The 19,289-nt window shown below is 39.5% G+C and overlaps 1 protein-coding gene across 18 annotated transcripts in view; it reads right to left on the bottom strand.

Moving 5' to 3' along the window:
• The window catches only part of LOC140730487 (girdin-like), a 282,300-nt gene that overhangs the window by 141,078 nt on the left and 121,933 nt on the right, over positions 1–19,289 (bottom strand). For all 18 annotated transcript variants that reach the window (XM_073050988.1, XM_073050990.1, XM_073050989.1 and 15 more), the window contains exons 9-11: positions 9,036–9,117; positions 4,377–4,535; positions 4,145–4,291 (exon numbers count right to left, since the gene is read on the bottom strand). In XM_073050988.1, the coding sequence (XP_072907089.1) occupies positions 4,145–4,291; positions 4,377–4,535; positions 9,036–9,117 (388 nt within the window). The remainder of the gene's footprint in view (positions 1–4,144; positions 4,292–4,376; positions 4,536–9,035; positions 9,118–19,289) is intronic.

Here is a 19,289-nt window from a genome sequence, read left to right on the forward strand (position 1 = left end):
AATTTCAACCGTGTTTGCCAAATGCAGTGCCTGCCACTCAGGTCCGAAACCTGGCCTGCTGCCATCTGAGCATAGTCCACACTCAAATGGACAGCATCAGTGAAGGACCATGTAAAGTAGTCAGCCATGAGGTTACGCTTCCCTGCAACATGCTGGGTGTCCGTGGTGAACTCTGAAATAAAAAAAGATGGCACTGCTGTCGAGCAGACCAAGGTTCAGAGACCTTGGCCATGGAGAATGTTAGGGGCTTAGGATCCACAGAAACTGTAAATAGATGGCCTTCTAGGAGAAAACAAAAACACAGCTTTGCCAAGTATAGGCTGAGAAGCTCACTGTTGAAAATGCTGTACTTGTACTGAAGGCTAAAAAAGGCAAGAGGCTGCCAAACACCATCGACCAACTGCTCATGCACCCTACCAACCATGCAACACAACGCGTCTGTGGTGAGAGCCATTGGTGCGTCTGGGAGGGGGTGCACCAGCAGCATTAAATTAGACAATGCCTCCTTAGTGTCTGAGAATGCCTTAGACCTTTCCCTGTCTAGTTCATGACGTGCTTCCGCTTTGCCCTTATGGGCCTCATAGAGGGGGCATGAGCTGAGCTGCTTTGGGAACAAAATGGTGATAAAATTCACCATGCCCAAAAACTCCTGCAGAGCCTTAAAGGTGATTGACTGAGGGAAGTGCTCAACAGCCTCAACTTTAGCCAGCGGGGAACTGCCCCCACTTCATTGATGTGGTGTCCGAGGAAATCGACCACGGACAGTCCAAACTGGTACTTCGCTGGGTTGATAAGACCATGCTGACTAAGGCATTCAAAAAGGATTCTCAAGTGAAAGAGATCTTTGTCCCTAAAAGAACTGGCTACCAAAATGTCATCTAAGTAAACAAACAGGAAAGGGAAATCCCTGAGAACACTGTCCATGAGGTGCTGAAAGGTCTGGGCCACATTCTTCAGCCCAAATGGCATTCGAAGGAACTCAAAAAAACCAAATGGTGTAATAACAATGGTTTTAGGAATGTCACCTCGGGTGGACAGGAACCTGATGACAACCGTGAACGAGGTCCCCTTCGAAAAGTCCCTGATGTGCAGTGAAGTCCTGGATGTGTGGGATTGGTGGTGTCATTGAGGCGGTGGTAATTGCTACATGGACGCTACTCGCCCACTGGTTTTCACACGATGTGGAGAGGGGAAGCTCATGGACTGCTGGACTATGTGATGATGCCTAGGTGCTCCATGGTAAAGGCCTTGGCAAAGGCTAGCTTCTCCAGGTCAAGGTGCCTGGCGTGGGCACGAATAGGCGGGCTGGTGGTGAGGATGTGGTGCTCCACCGTGTGTTTAGTGGTGGAGGAATAAAAGGTAGGCTCTTTCAGGTCCGGGAACTCAGCAAGGAGGTGGAGGAAGTTGTTGGAAGTGGAAAAGGCACTGGACAACTTTGAAGTGCCAGACGGGGAGTAGAAAGTCTTTGCGTTGATGAGGCGCCAGATCTAGTTATCAATGAGAAGGCTGCTAGTGCAGAGGAAGTCGGCCCCCACAACTTCTGCCTGCCGAAATACACCGCCATCTCATGCTTACCAGAAGTCCAGTTGGCGCTGCAGTTTGCAGCCTTGAGAGACAGTCCATATTCCCCAGTTATTATGTCCAATTTAGATGCGGGCAGGGTGCTCACCTGAGTGCCCCGAAACAGAGTCTGTAAAGAACAACAAACTGCCTGACCTGCCGACACCCATAGCAGCTAACAAGCGCTGGCCATTCCGTTTCCTGACTCTTTGAACCTACATGGTGGGTGACACTTCTTAAGCTCTCGGCCCAAACCTCATGTGGTAGAACACAGGGTAGGAGACCTTCACATCACCACGGCATTTGTCTCATGTTCAGGTGGTGGTGAGGTGGCTAAGTCATCCAGCCTCATAGCTGCATTGGCTCTCTTGGTGAAGGAAAACACCTTGTCAGCCGCTCTTGTTAGAGCCCGGAGGTCTTCAAGGGGCAAGCCAGCCAGAGCCAACCACACCTCACTTGATAGTTGTTACAGGAAAAACTCTCTGAAGTTAAAACATGACTGATGTCTGTCAAGGAGAGGCTACATGTGGTCCATCAATTCGAACTGCTTGGAGTCACCTAAGCCAGGCAGTGAGAGGAGCCGATGGAGGCACACAGACTTGGAAAGTTTGGAAGTCTCTAGAAGGAGTTGCTTAAGAGTCTTGTACCCGTCAACTTCTAGGGTGTGCTGTAGGATGCTCATCGCTGTAGGGCTGTTTAATGTTGCAATGACATAGTAATATTTCATGTTGTCACACTGCCTGAGCAAACCAAACCATGTTCCTGCCAGAATTCAGGGAGCTTGAGAGCAACGGTTTTACAGTCATGATTGTAAAATGAGTAAAATCACTCCGGAATTGTCCAGAGAAGCGTCAGGGTCACCAATGTAGAAGTGTCGACAAAATTGACACAAGTGTAATTATTTCTAACATACACTTTATTGAAACCCAACAAATGGCGATGTTGTCTGTACACACACACACACACACACACACACACACACACACACACACACACACACACACACACACACACACACACACACACACACACACACACACACACACACACACACACACACACACACAAAAAAGAAAAAATCCCATCCCCAAAACCTAATAACGTACAGCGCAGCATGTAACATACATGGTGAACTTAACCATTAATAGTCTGGGTGAATTCTGCCTAATGAAATTAAGGAGTCCCTACACTTTCATCTTAACACAGTTTTGTTTCTTTCTACTTTTAGTCTCCTTGCTCACTTTCCTACTTTCCATTGTTGCCAAGCTCTCTTCGGATTGGCTGGGACAGTCAACTTTACCCTCCCACCACTGCTTAAGCTTTCTGAATGAATTTAGACTTTATGCCTGATGCTGCTCTTCATGATTCGCAGCATAAGCAGTATTAAAAAGATTAATCAAAACTTACTTCTAAAAAAAACCACCTAATATAATGGAAAAAGAAGCAAACAGAAGCAAGGAAATAGTGAGAACCATCAATGTAAGAGTCGACGGACGTTAGGAAAACAGATTAAGAAAATTACAGTGGCAAGGGATAAACAAAGAAATTACTTACATTAATACAGAATTACTTCTGTAATAGAACCACCATCATAAAATACATAATATAGAGAAGGAAAATGAATGGGTGAATAGATGTGTGATGAACTTCACACTGCATAATAACACCCTGGACATGTCCAACGCAGTGTGGTCATTTTAAAATCCTTCCTCTTTACTTCCACACTCACCCCCACAGCCCTAACTCTATCAAACTGCCATACAAAGTAATACATGGTTCCCACAAAAACACAGGCAAATCGTAGAATTAAGACAACAAATCATAAAATTGCAGCTGCTGGAATCTTAAATAAAAATAGGAAGTGCTAGAAATATTAAGTAGATCAGAGATAATCTGTGGAAAGAGAAACAGCCACTGTTGCAGTTCTAGGATCTTATTTATATATATATAGATATATATATCTGTATATATGTATATGTATCTCTGGGGAAAAGAGAAACAGAGTTAGCTTTAACCAGCAAAGAGGTTGGAAAAGGACAAGTACAACAAAGGGATTATCGAGTAGTGTGGGACCAGATGATTTAGTTTTGCAATTAAACATTAGTTAAAGCCAAACCAGACTCACAAAAAGGCAAAAAAAAGACCTGAGCAAAAATTAAGATGGGCAGATATGGCCAATTCTGATATTTACGGAAAGAGAGCATAAAACATCTAAGGTTAGAGAATTTCATATTGAGTCCTTAAGCTTGTAACATGGTCAGATGGGTAATATTGTTCCTTAGACTTGTATTGGTCCTTGCAGGAAGAGACCACAAACAGAAAGCACACAGTCGGAATGTCATGGTGAACCAGCCAGTGACCAGAAGCTCAGGGCAATTGCTGTGGACTGAATGTAAATTTTTTGCAAAGTTATCAGCAAAACACTTGGTCCACAAGATTACTCACCACCATTCAATTTGATAATGATCCCTGGCCTCAGATCTGCAAAATGTGCTCTGACAGCCCTGTGTACCTAATCACCAAATACTACTAGTCTGCCCAAATCCAGAAACCCAGAGGCCATGAAAATGAAACTGAAACCTACCATCTCCATATCATGTACTTTAGCCATTAACTGCAGGTTCTCTTTCTCAAATTCATGTAGTTTATCACAACGTGCTCGGGCTCCCTCAAGCTGGTCTTCCAACATTATTTTTGTCTCTAACAATATTTTGTTATCTTCTTTTAATTCCTAAAAATTCAATCATGAGGAACATTAACAAGGAATATGCACATAGATGAAATAATAAATGCTTGGAGTTGATTACTCAACATACCTCAGTTCTTGCTTTATAAAATTCAATGTCATGTAGCCGATCTTTGTATCGGATAACTGCACTTTCAAGCTTATCGACTTTAAGTGCTTTTTCACGTAATGAGTCAAGCTCATCACGATATGTTCTAGCAGAACGAGCATCAGACAAAAGTTGTAGGTTCTGGTAAATAAATATATAATTACATTTCAAAACAATATGGAAAGGGGGAATAGATCTTACATTTCTTTTATTAAGATTTTTTTAAAGAGTAAGTATTCAAAACAAATCAACTTGTCCACAGATATGTTACAACTGGAATATTCCAATCGGACCAAGAACACTGTGAGTGAATAGCTAAGGATTTCTGGAGCGAAGGCATTTTACTACTCGGGATAAAAGAGAGGCAAGACTGCACAGGTGCATGATGTCAGCCAGCAGACAGGGAAAAGTTTGAAAAGAAGACTGCCATATCCAGCGGGCATCGGAGTGAGAAGTGGCAAAGTGATAGGGCTTGGGCTCAATGGGCTTAGGCGGCAACAAAGCAAGGTAGGTTTACCTGTGTTAATTGCAGAAAGAAAGTAGTATGTGTGTGGCCGGTTTTCTGTGCTCGGTGTCAGATGTGGGAGGACCTGGAGTCTCCCAGCCTCCCGGATGGCCATTTCTGCACCCGGTGTGTCAAGCTGCAGCTCCTAAGCAACCGCGTTAGGAAACTGGAGATGCAGCTCGATAACCTTCATCTGGATCAGGGAGAGCAAGGAGCTGATAGTAAGGAGTTATAGGCAGGTTGTCACACCAGGGCCACGGGAGACAGACAAATGGGTAACAGTCAGGAGGGAGAAGGGGAAGAATCAGGTACTAGAGAGTACCCCTTGACAATAAGTACCCCTGTTTGAGTACTGTTGGGGGGGGACAGCCTACCTGGGGAAAGCAACAGTGGCCATGCCTCTGATACAGAGTCTGGCCCTGTGGCTCAGGAAGGTAGGGAAAGGAAGAGGAAGGTAGTAATAATAGGGGAGTCTAGAGTTAGGGGGTCAGACAGGCGATTCTGTGGACACAGGAAACAAACTCGGATGGTAGTTTGCTTCCCAGGTGCCAGGGTCCGGGATGTTTCAGATCGCGTCCAAGATATCCCGCAGTGGGAGGGAGAACAGCTCGTGGTAGAGGTCGTAGTAGATATTGGTACCAATGACATAGGTAGAGAAAGGGAAGAGATCCTGAAAAAAGACTACGGGGAATTAGGAAGGAAGTTGAGAAACAGGACCGCGAAGACAGCAATCTCAGGATTACTGCCTGTGCCACGCGACAGTGAGAATAGGAATAGGATGAGGTGGAGGATAAATGTGTGGCTGAGGGATTGGAGCAGGGGGCAGGGATTCAGATTTCTGGATCACTGGGGCCTCTTTTGGGTCAGGTGTGACCTGTACAAAAAGGATGGGTTGCACTTGAATCCTGGGGGACCATTATCCTGGCGGGGAGGTTTGCTAAGACTACTATGGAGAATTTAAACTAGAATTGTTAGGGCGTGGGAACCGAACTGAAGAGACAGGGGAAGAGGCAGTTGGCTCACAAATAGAGAAAACTTGAGACAGTGTGTGAGAGAGGATAGGCAGGTGATAGAGAAGGGATGCGCTCAGACGGACAGTTTGAGATGAGTCTATTTTAACACAAGGAGTATTGTGAACAAAGCTGATGAGCTTAGTGCGTGGATCAGTAGTTGGAGCTATGATGTGATGGCCATTGCAGAGACTTGGATGGCTCAGGGACAGGAATGGTTATTTCAAGTGTCGGGTTTTAGATGTTTCAGAAAGGACAGGCAGGGAGGCAAAAGAGGTGGGGGTGTGGCACTGTTGATCTGAGATAGAGTCATGGCTGCAGAAAAGGTGGACGGCATGGAGGGATTGTCTAAAGAGTCTCTATGGGTGGAGGTTAGGAACAGGAAGGGGTCAATAACTTTACTGAGTGTTTTTTTTATAGGCCGCTCAATAGTAACAGCGATATCGAGGAGCAGATAGGGAAATAGATCCTCGAATGGTGTAATAATAACAGAGTTGTCATAATGGGAGATTTTAATTTCCCAAATATCGATTGGCATCTCCCTAGAGTGGGCGGTTTAGATGGGGTGGAGTTTGTCAGGTATGTTCAGGAAGATTTCTTGACACAATATGTAGATAAGCCTACAAGAGGAGAGACTGTACTTGATTTGGTATTGGGAAATGAACCTGGTCAGATATCAGATCTCTCATCGGGAGAGTATTTTGGAGATAGTGATCATAATTCTATCTCCTCTACAATAGCATTGGAGAGAGATAGGAACAGACAAGTTAGAAAAGTGTTTAATTGGAGTAAGGGGAATTATGAGACTATCAGGCAGGAAATTGGGAACAGATGTTCTCAGGGAAAAGTATGGAAGAAATATGGCAAATGTTCAGTGGATATTTGTGTGGAGTTCTGCATAGGTATGTTCCAATGAGACAGGTAAGTTATGGAAGGGTACAGGAACCAAGGTGTACAAAGGCTGTAATAAAACTAATGAAGAAGAAAAGAAAAGTTTACAAAAGGTTCAGAGAGCTAGGTAATGTTGAGAGATCTAGAAGGTTATAAGGCTAAGAGGAAGGAGCTTAAAAAGCTAATTAAGAGAGTTAGAAGGGGCCATGAGAAGGCTTTGGCGAGCAGTATTAAGGAAAACCCCAAGGCATTCTACAAGTATGTGAAGAGCAAGAGGGTAAGACGTGAAAGAATAGGACCTATCAAGTGTGACAGTGGGAAAGTGTGTATGGAACCAGAAGAAATAGCAGAGGTACTTAATGAATACTTCAGTATTCACTATGGAAAAAGACCTTGGTGATTGCAGTGATGACTTGCAGCAGACTAAAAAGCTTCAACATGTAGATATTAAGAAAGAGGATGTGCTGGAGCTTTTGGAAAGCATCAAGTTGGATATGTCACAAGAACCGAATGAGATGTACCTCAGGCTACTGTGGGAGGTGAGGGAGGAGATTGCTGAGCCTCTGGCGATAATCTTTGAATCATCAATGGGGACAGGAGGTTCTGGAGGATTGGATGGTTGCGGATGTTGTTCCTTTATTCAAGAAAGGGTGTAGAAATAGCCTGGAAATTATAGACCAATGAGTCTTACTTCAGTGGTTGCTAAGTTGATGGAGAAGATCCTGAGAGGCAGGATTTATGAACGTTTGGAGAGGTATAATATGATTAGGAATAGTCAGCATGGCTTTGTCAAGGGCAGGTTGTGCCTTACAAGCCTGACTGAATTTTTTGAAGATGTGACCAAACACATTGATGAAGGAAGAGCAGTAGATGTAGTGCATATGGATTTCAGCAAGGCATTTGATAAGGTACCCCATGCAAGGCTTATTGAGAAAGTAAAGAGGCATGGGATCCAAGGGGACATACTTCTGTGGATCCAGAACTGGCTTGCCCACAGAAGGCAAAAAGTGGTTGCAGATGGGTCATATTCTGCATGGAGGTCGGTCACCAGTGGAGTGCCTCAGGGATCTGTTCTGGGACCCTTACTCTTCGTGATTTTTATAAATGACCTGGATGAGGAAGTGGAGGGATGGGTTAGTAAGTTTGCTGATGACACAAAGGTTGGAGGTGTTGTGGATAATTTGGAGAGCTGACAGAGGTTACAGCGGGACATTGATAGGATGCAAAACTGGTCTGAGAAGTGGCAGACGGAGTTCAACCCAGATAAGTGTGAAGTAGTTCATTTTGATAGGTCAAATATGATGGCAGAGTATAGTACTAATGGTAAGACTCTTGGCAGTGTGGAGGATCAGAGGGATCTTGGGGTCCAAGTCCATAGGGCACTCAAAGCAGTTGGTTAAGAAAGCATACGGTTTATTGGCCTTTATTAATCGTGGAATTGAATTTAGGAGCCGAGAGGTAATGTTGCAGCTATATAGGACCCTGGTCAGACCCCAGTTGGAGTACTGTGCTCAGTTCTAGTCGCCTCACTACAGGAAGGATGTGGAAGCCATAGAAAGGGTAAAGAGGAGATCTACAAGGATGTTGCCTGGACTGGGGAGCATGTCTTATGAAAACAGGTTGAGTGAACTCGGCCTTTTCTCCTTGGAGCGTCAGAGGATGAGAGGTGAACTGATAGAGGTGTATAAGATGACGAGAGGCACTGATCATGTGGATAGTCAGAGGCTTTTTCCCAGGGCTGAAATGGTTGTCACAAGAGGACACAGGTTTAAGGTGCTGGGGAGTAGGTACAGAGATGTCAGGGGTAAGTTTTTACACAGAGAGTGGTAAGTGCGTGGAATGGGCTGCCAGCAACGGTGTTGGAGATGGATACGATAAGGTCTTCTAAGAGACTTTTGGATAGGTACATGGGGCTTAGAAAAATAGAGGGCCATGTGTAAGCCTAGTAATTTCTAAGGTAGGGACATGTTCGGCACAACAATGTGGGCTGAAGGGCCTGTATTGTGATGTAGGTTTTCTATGTTTCTAATCTGATATGCTGTTTAGAAATTAGTGGGATTTTATTTTATTTGCCCTTAAGATTGCTACACTGTCAAAGGACAATACTTGGAAGCCATTGTAAGATTTACTCCCAGTGTATAATACTTAACTTTAAAAGATAGATAGATAGATAAAAGCACTTGGTTTTATAAATGCTTGGCCATTAATCTTAAGTTTAAACTCATTGATACACACCTCTTGTTGTAGTCTTTTTAATTCAACTTCCATCTGCTCCAGTTCTTGCTTACTGTCCAACAATTGCTCTGTTTTCTCTTCCCTTGAAGAGGAGGATTCATTATGATTAATTGTTATGATATGTGTTAATATATAAATTCGAATACATATCCCACAATTCCGTAAACTATATGTGAACAATGAGCAAAGTTAAAAGTTAACTTCAGAATTGTTGATTATTTTCTCAATAATTAGGCAGCATTTGTCAAAAGAATAACATGAGTTAACATTGCGGTCAAAGGCCCGCTGCATCTGTTATGTACCAGAATCTGTTTCTAGATTTCAGTTTGGCATTAAACACTATTGTCAAATAGACCTTAGTGAACAAACTCCTACTCCTTGGTCTAACTACACCAATGTGCAACTGGGTGCCAGACTTCCAAATCAACAGACTTCAGATAGTCAGGATGCACAACCATTTCCTCTCATCATCCTCAACACAGGTGCTCCAGGGCTATGTGCTGAGCCACTACTGTGCACTGTGCTCACACACAAATACACTGCCAAACAAGTTCGCTGCTGACACAATGGTGGGGCTCATCACCAACAATAATGAGAGGTGGAAGAGCTCAAGGCCTTGTGCCAGGCAAATTAAACTCTTCGTCAATATCAACAAAATAAAGGAGATGTTTAGCAACCAGCTCACACACTCACATCCCTCCTTACATCGGTGTCACAGCTGTGGAAACTACAGGCAGTTTCAAACTCTTGGAAGTGAACATCTTGCATAATCTTTCATTGTCCCAGAACACATCCTACATAATCAAGAAAGCTCATTAATGCCTCTACTTTCTGAGGAGGCTGAAGAGAGCTGTACTATGCACATCAATACTCGCAGTCTTCTGCAGAAGTGCAGTAGAGAGTATTCTGTATCGTGTATCCCTGCAAGGTATGGACTGCACTGTGGTGAAAATGGAAGGCTCCACAATGGGTAGTCAAAGCTGCCCAGTGCATCAGTGGCACTAGCCTATCTGCTATCAAGGTCATGTATGCAGAAAAAAGCTGGAAAAAAGCTAGAAATATCATGAAGGATTCCATCCAATCTGTTTGGCCCACTCCCGTCAGGAAGGAGGCTACATAGCATCCACATCAGGACTGCCAAACTCAAAAATAATTACTCTCCTCAAGCAGTAAGGCTAATCAAATTCATGTTCAAGTTCAATTTATTGTCATTCAACCATACACATATCTACCGCCAAACAAAACAATGTTGCACCAGATCAGGGTGCACAGCCCAGCACTTGCAACCCACACAGATAACACATAAAGTAATATTACAAGTAAATTAACAAATAATAAGGTGAATTTATAAGTTAAAAAGTATTTTTTTAATTTTGTGTACATTTGTGCTGCATCAGATCTGAGTAATAATCATTTCTTTCTCCTTTACACTTGTGTATTGTAAATGACATTAAATGATCTTGATTCTTTGTCAAATTGTATTTTTGACAATCCCATTGTGTGTTTCTTGCACTTTCTGAGTCTTCAGATTTTCAGCATCTGTAGTTAATAAGTTTCATTGACTACACAATTTCTAAAATATTGTAGGTTAAAAAGACTAGAAAATGTTTGGACATAAAATTCTTCATGTGTGAGATTTCAGACTTAATATCCCAATACTTGTGATATTGTAATTTACAAATCTGCACTAAACAATTATATTTGATTTGTTTACTGAACATTGCAATGTTGCATTTGATTGAGCCATTGCTTTAATGTGGTAAGGTAATAACAGGCAAATAAGTCAGTTTTCACAGATGAAGAAATAAAACTAGGCTTCTTTTAGGCTGAAAGCTACAGCGATTCATTAAATAAATATTTGAAGTTACTGAGAATACAAAACTTAAACACTTTAAAGGGAAAACAAAATACTATTTAAGAATCAGCCAAAATGCTCTCAATTTTTTCACTCTATCTTTAAGTAAAACACAAGAAAATACGAGCAAGAACACACCACTTGATCCTTTGAGCCCATCTGCAATTCAGTATTATCATGTTTGAAATATGCTGACCTCAGCTCCTCTTCTGTTCCAGGTTCCCATGATCCTCAATTCCTCTACATTTCTTTCCAATATTTGTCTATCTTCATCTTTGATTTATCCAGTAATCTGGTTTCTATTATTCTTGGAGGTGGTGAATTCCAGAGATTCACCACCCTCTGAGGGAAGTAATTTTTACACACCTAAGTTTTAAATGATTGACTTCCTATTCAGCAGTTACTAGAAAACAGACCAAAACCACTTAGAGACTGAGCGAGGGACTCAATGCTGTTTGACCCACTTCTAAATAATCGAGTTCCAAATTGAGAAAAAGTACGTTTGATCCTTTATTGCAAACCAGCAAAGATGAACAATCTTATAGCGATATTAGAAACAAACAAAACCAAATTAGTAGTATGGCGAAATAAAAGTAATTAGTGTTCTAATTAATGTAATTAAACAGTCAACAAAAAAATAAATCATCCCTGTCCCTGGCTGCCTCTAAATAAACTAACTAACTGGGACAAAGTGTGAATACGTAAGTATACTCATTTGCTTCTACCACACCCAACCCACATGACAAATTACAATGACCCATAAGAAACTTGTAACACAAAATACAATACAGACAAGATTAGATACAGAATAGATGCATGGCTCCTACATCCTAGCTCCTAATTATTACACTATAATGATCACAACTGCATACTACTAAAATAGGAGACATAAAATCTTCAAGGATAAACATCTAAACATTTATTTGTCCTTGTTGTGGTAGATAATGGGTTAATCCTATGCCACTCCATTAGCCACTCCCATATGGGAGGAATTCATATATTGTACATTGTATTGTATATTGTACAAGCAAGGTTATCAATAAAGTTCTTGAAAAGACTGCTTGCTGCCATGCTGCTGTTGTGTTCTACATTATCCCTCATTATCAAACACAACACGGGATCAGAAATGGTTCATTGCCAATAGATTTGGGCTACAGACAAAGTGAGACCTTTAACAAGAAAGAATTTACAGTAAGACTGTTTATGTTTGTATATACTATATCTATGAGAAATACAGAAAGACTTATCAACTGAAACTGCCTATGCTAGTTTGCCAACTTGAATGCCCCAAGAAGCATAAGCTGAGATCAACACGTACAAACATGCTGGAGGAACTCAGCAGGTCAGGGAGCATCTGCAGAAACGAGCAGTCAGTTTCGTGCCGAGACCCTTCGTCAGGACTGAAGAAGGAGGGGGCAGGGGCCCTATAAAGAAGATGGTGGGGGGGTGGGTGGGAAGGAGAAGGCTGGTAGGTGCCAGGTGAAAAACCAATCAGAGGCAAGATCAAGGGGTGGGGGAGGGGAAGCAGGGAGGGGATAGGCAGGAAAGGTGAAGAAGGAATGTAAGGGGAAAGCACTATGGGTAGTAGAAGAAGACAGAATCTTTCTTTTTCAATCTTTTTATTAAGTTTTTCAAAAGCAAATACATAATAATCGTAGTCGTATAAAGGGAGTAGGATTACATTGTTAGATAATTGACATAGAAAAAAAACTATAAATAGCACCAATATAGTTAACCTCCCAAACCCTTGATACCCAAAATAAAAAAATAAAAAGATGGAAAACCCAAATTGAATAAAAAAAACTAAATTAAACTAAACCAAAATAAGACAAAACTAAACAAAGCTGGGCTATTCAATTATATCAAATAAAATCTTTAATGTCGTTAACTCCTCGCATTAGGGGAGAAAAGGTCAGATTACATTCTATGAAAGTGTTGAATAAAAGGCCTCCAAGTTTCTTCAAATTTAACTGAGGGATCAAATGTACCTCTTCTAATTTTTTCTGAATTTAAACAAGATATGGTTTGGGAGAACCATTGAGATATGGTTGGAGGATTAATCTCTTTCCAGTTCAATAGAATAGATCTTCTAGCCATTAAGGTAGCAAATGTAATCATCTGCCAAGCTGGAAATGGCATATCAATCATTGGTAAGCCAAAAATTGCAGTAATTGGATGAGGTTGTAAATCCATATGTAAAATTGTAGAGAATATATCAAAAATATCTTTCCAAAACTTTTCCAAAAGAGGGCAAGACCAAAACATATGAGCCAACGAGGCTACCTCAAAATGACATCTATCACAGATCGGATTTATATGAGAATAAAATCGAGCTAGCTTATCTTTGGACATATGTGCTCTATGTACCACTTTAAATTGAATCAATGTATGTTTAGCACAAATAGAAGAAAAATTAACTAATTGGAAAATTTTCTCCTATTTCTCTATAGGTACAACAAGTTGAAGTTCCTTCTCCCATTCGTTTTTAATTTTATCAGATATATCTGGCTGTATATTTATAATCATACCACAAATGATTGCTATTAAACTCTTTTGATAAGGATTTAAGCCTAAAATTTTTTCCATGATATCAGGTGAATATGAAATCCGAAAGGTCGGTAACATTGTATTTTAAAAATCTCTAATCTGCAAATATCTAAAAAAAAATGGGATCTGGGCAAATTATATTTATTAGACAACTGTTCAAAAGATATGAAACAGTTATCCAAAAATAAATCACGAGAACATATTACACCCTTCATTTTACAAACCATAAAGGCTTGATCCATGACAGAGGGTTGAAAGAAAAAATTCAATATAATAGGACTTAATAAAATAAATTTATTCAAGTCAAAGAATTTATGAAACTGAAACCATATTCATAATGTATGTTTAATTATAGGATTAACTATTTGTTTAGTCAATTTAGAGAGAACCAAGGGAGGCAAAGTCCCTAAGATAGAAGCCAATGAAAATCCTTGTGCCAAACTGCATTCAAGATTAACCCAATGAGGACTAACATTCAAATACACTTCATGTGTCCAAAATATTAAATATCTAATATTAATTGCCCAATAATAAAATCTTAAATTCGGCAAAGCCAAGCCACCATTCTTTCTTGATTTCTGCAAATTTTTTTTACTTAGCCTAGGGTTTATATTCTGCCATATATAAGACGAAATTTTAGAGTCAATAGTATCAAAAAAGTATTTAGGAATAAAGATTGGTATCGCTTGGAAAAGATATAAAAATTTAGGTAAAATAATCATTTTTATAGTATTAATTTGGCCAATCAATGACATAGACAATAAGGACCATTTAGTAAACGATTGTTTGACCTAATCAATTAAGGGTAAAAAATTAACATTAAATAAATCCTTATGTTTTTCAGTAATCTTAACACCCAGATAAGTAAAATAATCCTTAACTAATCTAAAAGGTAAATGTCTATAGATTGGAACTGGCATATTTAAGGGAAAAAGTTCACTCTTATTAAGATTCAGTTTGTAACCAGAAAAGTTACTAAACTAAGCGAGCAAAGATGAAACAGCCGGAATGGATTTCTCAGGATTCAAAATATATAATAACAGATCATCTGCGTATAATGATAACTTGTGTATCACATTCCCGTGGGAGATGCCAAATATAGAAGGTGAGTCACGAATAGCAATAGCTAATGTTCCAGGGCAATATCAAATAACAGTGGGCTAAGAGGACAACCTTGCCTAGTGCCATGAAATAACTGGAAAAAAAGGAGATCTTGTATTATTGGTAAGTACCGAAGCCACAGGGGCATAATATATCAATTTAACCCAAGATATAAATTGTGAACTAAAATTACATTTCTCAAGCATGGTAAATAAGTATGGCCATTCAACTCTATCGAATGCTTTCTCAGCATACAATGAGATGACACATTCTGGAATTTTAGATGAGGGAGTATAAACAATATTCATCAATCTCCTGATATTAAAGGATGAATAGCGGTTTTTAATAAATCCAGTCTGATGGACCGAAATAATTCGAGGCAATACATTCTCCAATCTAGTAGCCACTATTTTCGAAAAAATCTTAGAGTCTGCGTTCAATAAGGATATAGGCCTATATGACGCACATTCAGTAGGATCTTTATCTTTTTTAAGAATTAAAGAAATAGAGGCACCATAGAAAGCTTTTGGTAACTTACCTATAAATAGTGCAGCCTTAAAGATTTTACATAGCCAGGGAGAAAGTATAGAGGAAAAGGATTTGAAAAACTCTACTGTAAAACCATCTGGGCCAGGTGCTTTACCTGAGTTCAATGAAGAAATAGCATCCTGTATTTCTTGTTCCGTAATAGGAGCATCTAATACTAATCGTTCATTAGGTGATAGTTTCAGAATATTCAATTTCCTTAAAAATTCATGCATTATAGTGGGATCATCAGGAGATACTGATTGGTATAAGGAGGAATAAAATTATTGAAAATATTTGTTTATCTCATCATGAACAACCATCTTAGTTCCATCTCGTTTACAAATTTTAATAATCTGACGTTTAACTGAAGCAGATTTCAATTGACTAGCTAATAGTTTACCAGATTTATCACCATGCATATAAAATTGACTCCTAGACTTAATTAACTGATTTTCAATTGATGATGTTAAAAGTAAACTATGCTCCATTTGAAGTTCAACCCTTTTTTTTATAAAGCTCCTGACTAGGAGCGATAGAGTATATCTTGTCAATTGCTTTAACTTTACCAACCAACATACCAATCTCTTTATTAATTCGTTTTTCAGTCCAGCAGAATATGAGATAATCTGACCACAGATGTATGCTTCAAAGGTATCCCATAGAACCCCGCTAGAGATTTTATCCATAGAGTTTGTTGAAAAGAAAAAATCAGTCTGATCCTTAATGAAATTCACAAAGTCTGAGTCTTGTAGTAATAGAGAATTGAGTCGCCATTGTCCAAAACTAGAAGGCGTATCCATTAGTTTGATGGAAAGTTTCAGGGGCACATGGTCAGAGATGACAATGGAATCATAGTTACAGTCAGTAACAGATGGAATTAAAGAATCAATAAAAAAGTAGTCAATTCTAGAATAACTATGGTAAACATGGGAAAAGAATGAAAACTCTTTTTCCTTTGGATGTAGAAACCTCCAAATTTCTGTAATTCCACAATCAAGCATAAAGGAGTTAATAAAGGTAGCCGATTTATTCGGAAGTACCTGATCAGACTTAGATCTATCCATTGAAGGGTTTAAACAACAATTAAAATCTCCTCCCATTATCAACATATAATCGTTTAAATTGGGAAAGGATGTGAACAAATGTTTAAAAAAATTCAGGATAGTCACTATTCGGAGCATAAACATTGACCATCACCACATTTTTATTACAGAGTAGGCCAGTAACTAACAAAAATCTACCATTCAGATCTGAAATTGTATCATGGTGAACAAATGAAATAGAAGAATCTATAAAAATAGAAATTCCTCTCACTTTAGATTGGGAATTTGAATGATACTGCTGGTCATTCCAAAACCTAAAAAAAACACTGATTATCTTCTTTCCTCACGAGTTTCTTGTATAAAAATTATATGAGCATTCAGTCTGCGGAATACCTTAAAAAAATGTTTTCGTTTAATCGGATGATTTAAACCATTTGTATTCCACGAGACAAAATTGATAACCTTATCCATCATAGTAAAACCAGTAATATGGTATGTAAAAGGTTAACAATACACACTCATGAACTTGGAAGAGGAAAAAAGGTTCAAAGAGGAACCGGAAGTTACGACAAATCAGACATTTTAGTAGTTTCGAAATAGCCCAGTTAGAAAATTCTAACCTAAAAAGGAAATGAGCCCCTCCCCCCCAAAAGACCCAGAAAAAAAACAGAGATTGACCAAGAGATAAACTAAAGCTAAATCTACCACCATCTCTCCTGATGGCAGCCCAAACAATAAAAGTTGATAAGAACAGCTACCCATAATCCAAGAAATATATGACGAAAATTATCAAAAAATAGCAAAGAAAACGCGATTTAAAAAAAAGGATTAAATCGTAGAGCAGAGTACTAAGATACTAATATTTCAAGAAAAAAAATTCGTGTTGTTGATCGTTTTCACGCATAAACAATTGAAAATGACGCAGCAATAAAATGAAGTCTTATGGGAAGAAGAAAGCAGGACAACATCTTAAAGTGTATAAAAATAACGAAGACAGGTGTAACTCAGTTCAAAATAAAGTCGAACACCAAAACCTTTAGTAAATAATTTTTAAAAATATTAAAAACAGGATCCCAGAAAGAAACAGAGAGATTAAACTAAAAATACTAAAGATATTAACATTACAAACCAAAAAAAGAGAGCCCATGCGTAAACAGTTGAAAATGACGCAGTAAAAAATTAGGTCTTATGAGAAGTACAGAGCGACATCTTGAAATGTAAAAAAGAACAAATGTATCTCTGTTCAAAAAAAATCAAACATCAAAACCTCTACTAAAGAGTTTCAAACGATAAAAAAAAGCAAAATCCCAAAAGGGGACAGAAAGGTTAATATCGAAGTGCTAAAAACACAGACAGTACAACCCAAGAAAGGGAACCCTCTCATTCTAACTGACCCGATCGCTTAACAATTTAAGTAAAAACCAGGGGGAAAAAAACTGAACCCAAATTAGACCTTAGCAGAGGAAGTTGGCTGATCAAGAAATTTTTGAGCTTCTTTTAATGTCTTAAAAAGACTACTGGAGTTATCAGAGAGGACAAGCCTCAATTTGGCAGGGAAGAGCAGTGCTGGTTTGAGACCCATTTGAAAAAATTCTGACTATAATCTTCAACAAAGCAAAATTGAAAACCTTTAAATTTAAACATGCCTTTTCATTGAGCAATACAAATCAAACGTTCCTTGATATGAACATAATGGAGGCGCAGAATTACTGGCTGTGGATGATCCGTTTTCAGACGCAACAAGCGATGAGCGCGGTTAATTAATGGGGGCTTCATCCAAAACTTCTTTGTCAAACACCTCAAATAGGAATTGAGAGAAGAACTTGATAGGATCACCCTCCTCAACATCTTCTGGGAGACTGATTATCCGTAGATTCTGTCTTCGCAAATGGTTTTCAAGGTCAGTAACTTTAAATTTATAATGATCCATCTGTTGAGACATCAAAGCTAAACTTTGTTCCAAAGTTGCAATCTTTCAATCTCTTTGCCGAGCACCTTCATCGAGTTCTGAGATTTTTGCTTGCTGCTGTTCAACTTCACGTTTAAGCAATCTAAAATTATCCTCGACCATCTTTAAAACTCCTTTGAACATCGCAAATTTTTGATTGAGTTTTTCATCAGTAAGTTTCCACATCGCTTCAAAAGTTAACGGAGCTGGCTTAGATTTAGGGTCAGCGTCTCTTTTCCCGTTAGGATCTGTGTCTTTTCCGTTCTTTGTTTCTCGTGATCTGGTATACATTTCCAATGAATTAAAGTCAAAGTCCAGAGTTATAACTATAACATAAACCTTGGTGTAGGAATAAAAAAGAGTAAATGAGGGTAGCTACAGGTAATAAAAGTAATGGGAACGGAGTGAAGCCAGATTAAGACTTCATTCCATGAGCACCACCCAGAGACTGAAGAAGACAGAATCATGAGAGAGTTGATAGGCAGCTGGAAGAGGAGGCAGAGTGAAAGTGGGATGGGGGAAGCGAGAGGGAGGTAATTACTGGAAGTTGGACAATTCAATGTTCATACCAAGGGGCTGGAGGCTACCTAGATGGTATATGAGGTGTTGCTCCTCCAACCTGAGTTTGGCCTCATCATGGCAGTAGAGGAGGCCATGTATAGACATATCCAAATGGGAATGTGAAGCAGAGTTGAAGTGGGTGGCAACTGGGAGATCCGAATGGGAATGTGAAGTATAAGCTGAGACCTGGCCAGGTTGCTATACAATGTGTTTGAGCTGCACCCAAAAGGGATACATTGTAATAATCTGTAGGTTACCAACCTGGGGAAGTGTACAGAGACACAGACACAGCAGGAAAGTCAGTCAAACTCTCAGAGAGATAAAAGAAATCTTCTGTAGTTCAAATAAATACTAACCAAACAAACAGGAAAATTAAGTAAATACTGACAGTATCTACATCTGCTTATCCATAAAGCCCCCTGAGACATATGATTTCTCTAAACCAGGGGATTTTGAGAGATGGCTCAGATTCTTTAAAGATTAGGGCTGCAAGCAATCTCACTTAGGCTTTAGAAGAGCATCAAGTAAACACACTGATATACTGCATGGGTAAATTAGGACTGACAGATGCTCAGAAAAAGGAATACAAAGTGCAGGACAAATTCAAAGAATATTTCACAGTAAAGTGAAATGCGAGATTTGAGAGGAAACAAGGTGCAGTCAGAAAGACT

Source organism: Hemitrygon akajei, chromosome 7 (assembly GCF_048418815.1).
Source record: "Hemitrygon akajei chromosome 7, sHemAka1.3, whole genome shotgun sequence".
NCBI lineage: Eukaryota > Metazoa > Chordata > Chondrichthyes > Myliobatiformes > Dasyatidae > Hemitrygon > Hemitrygon akajei.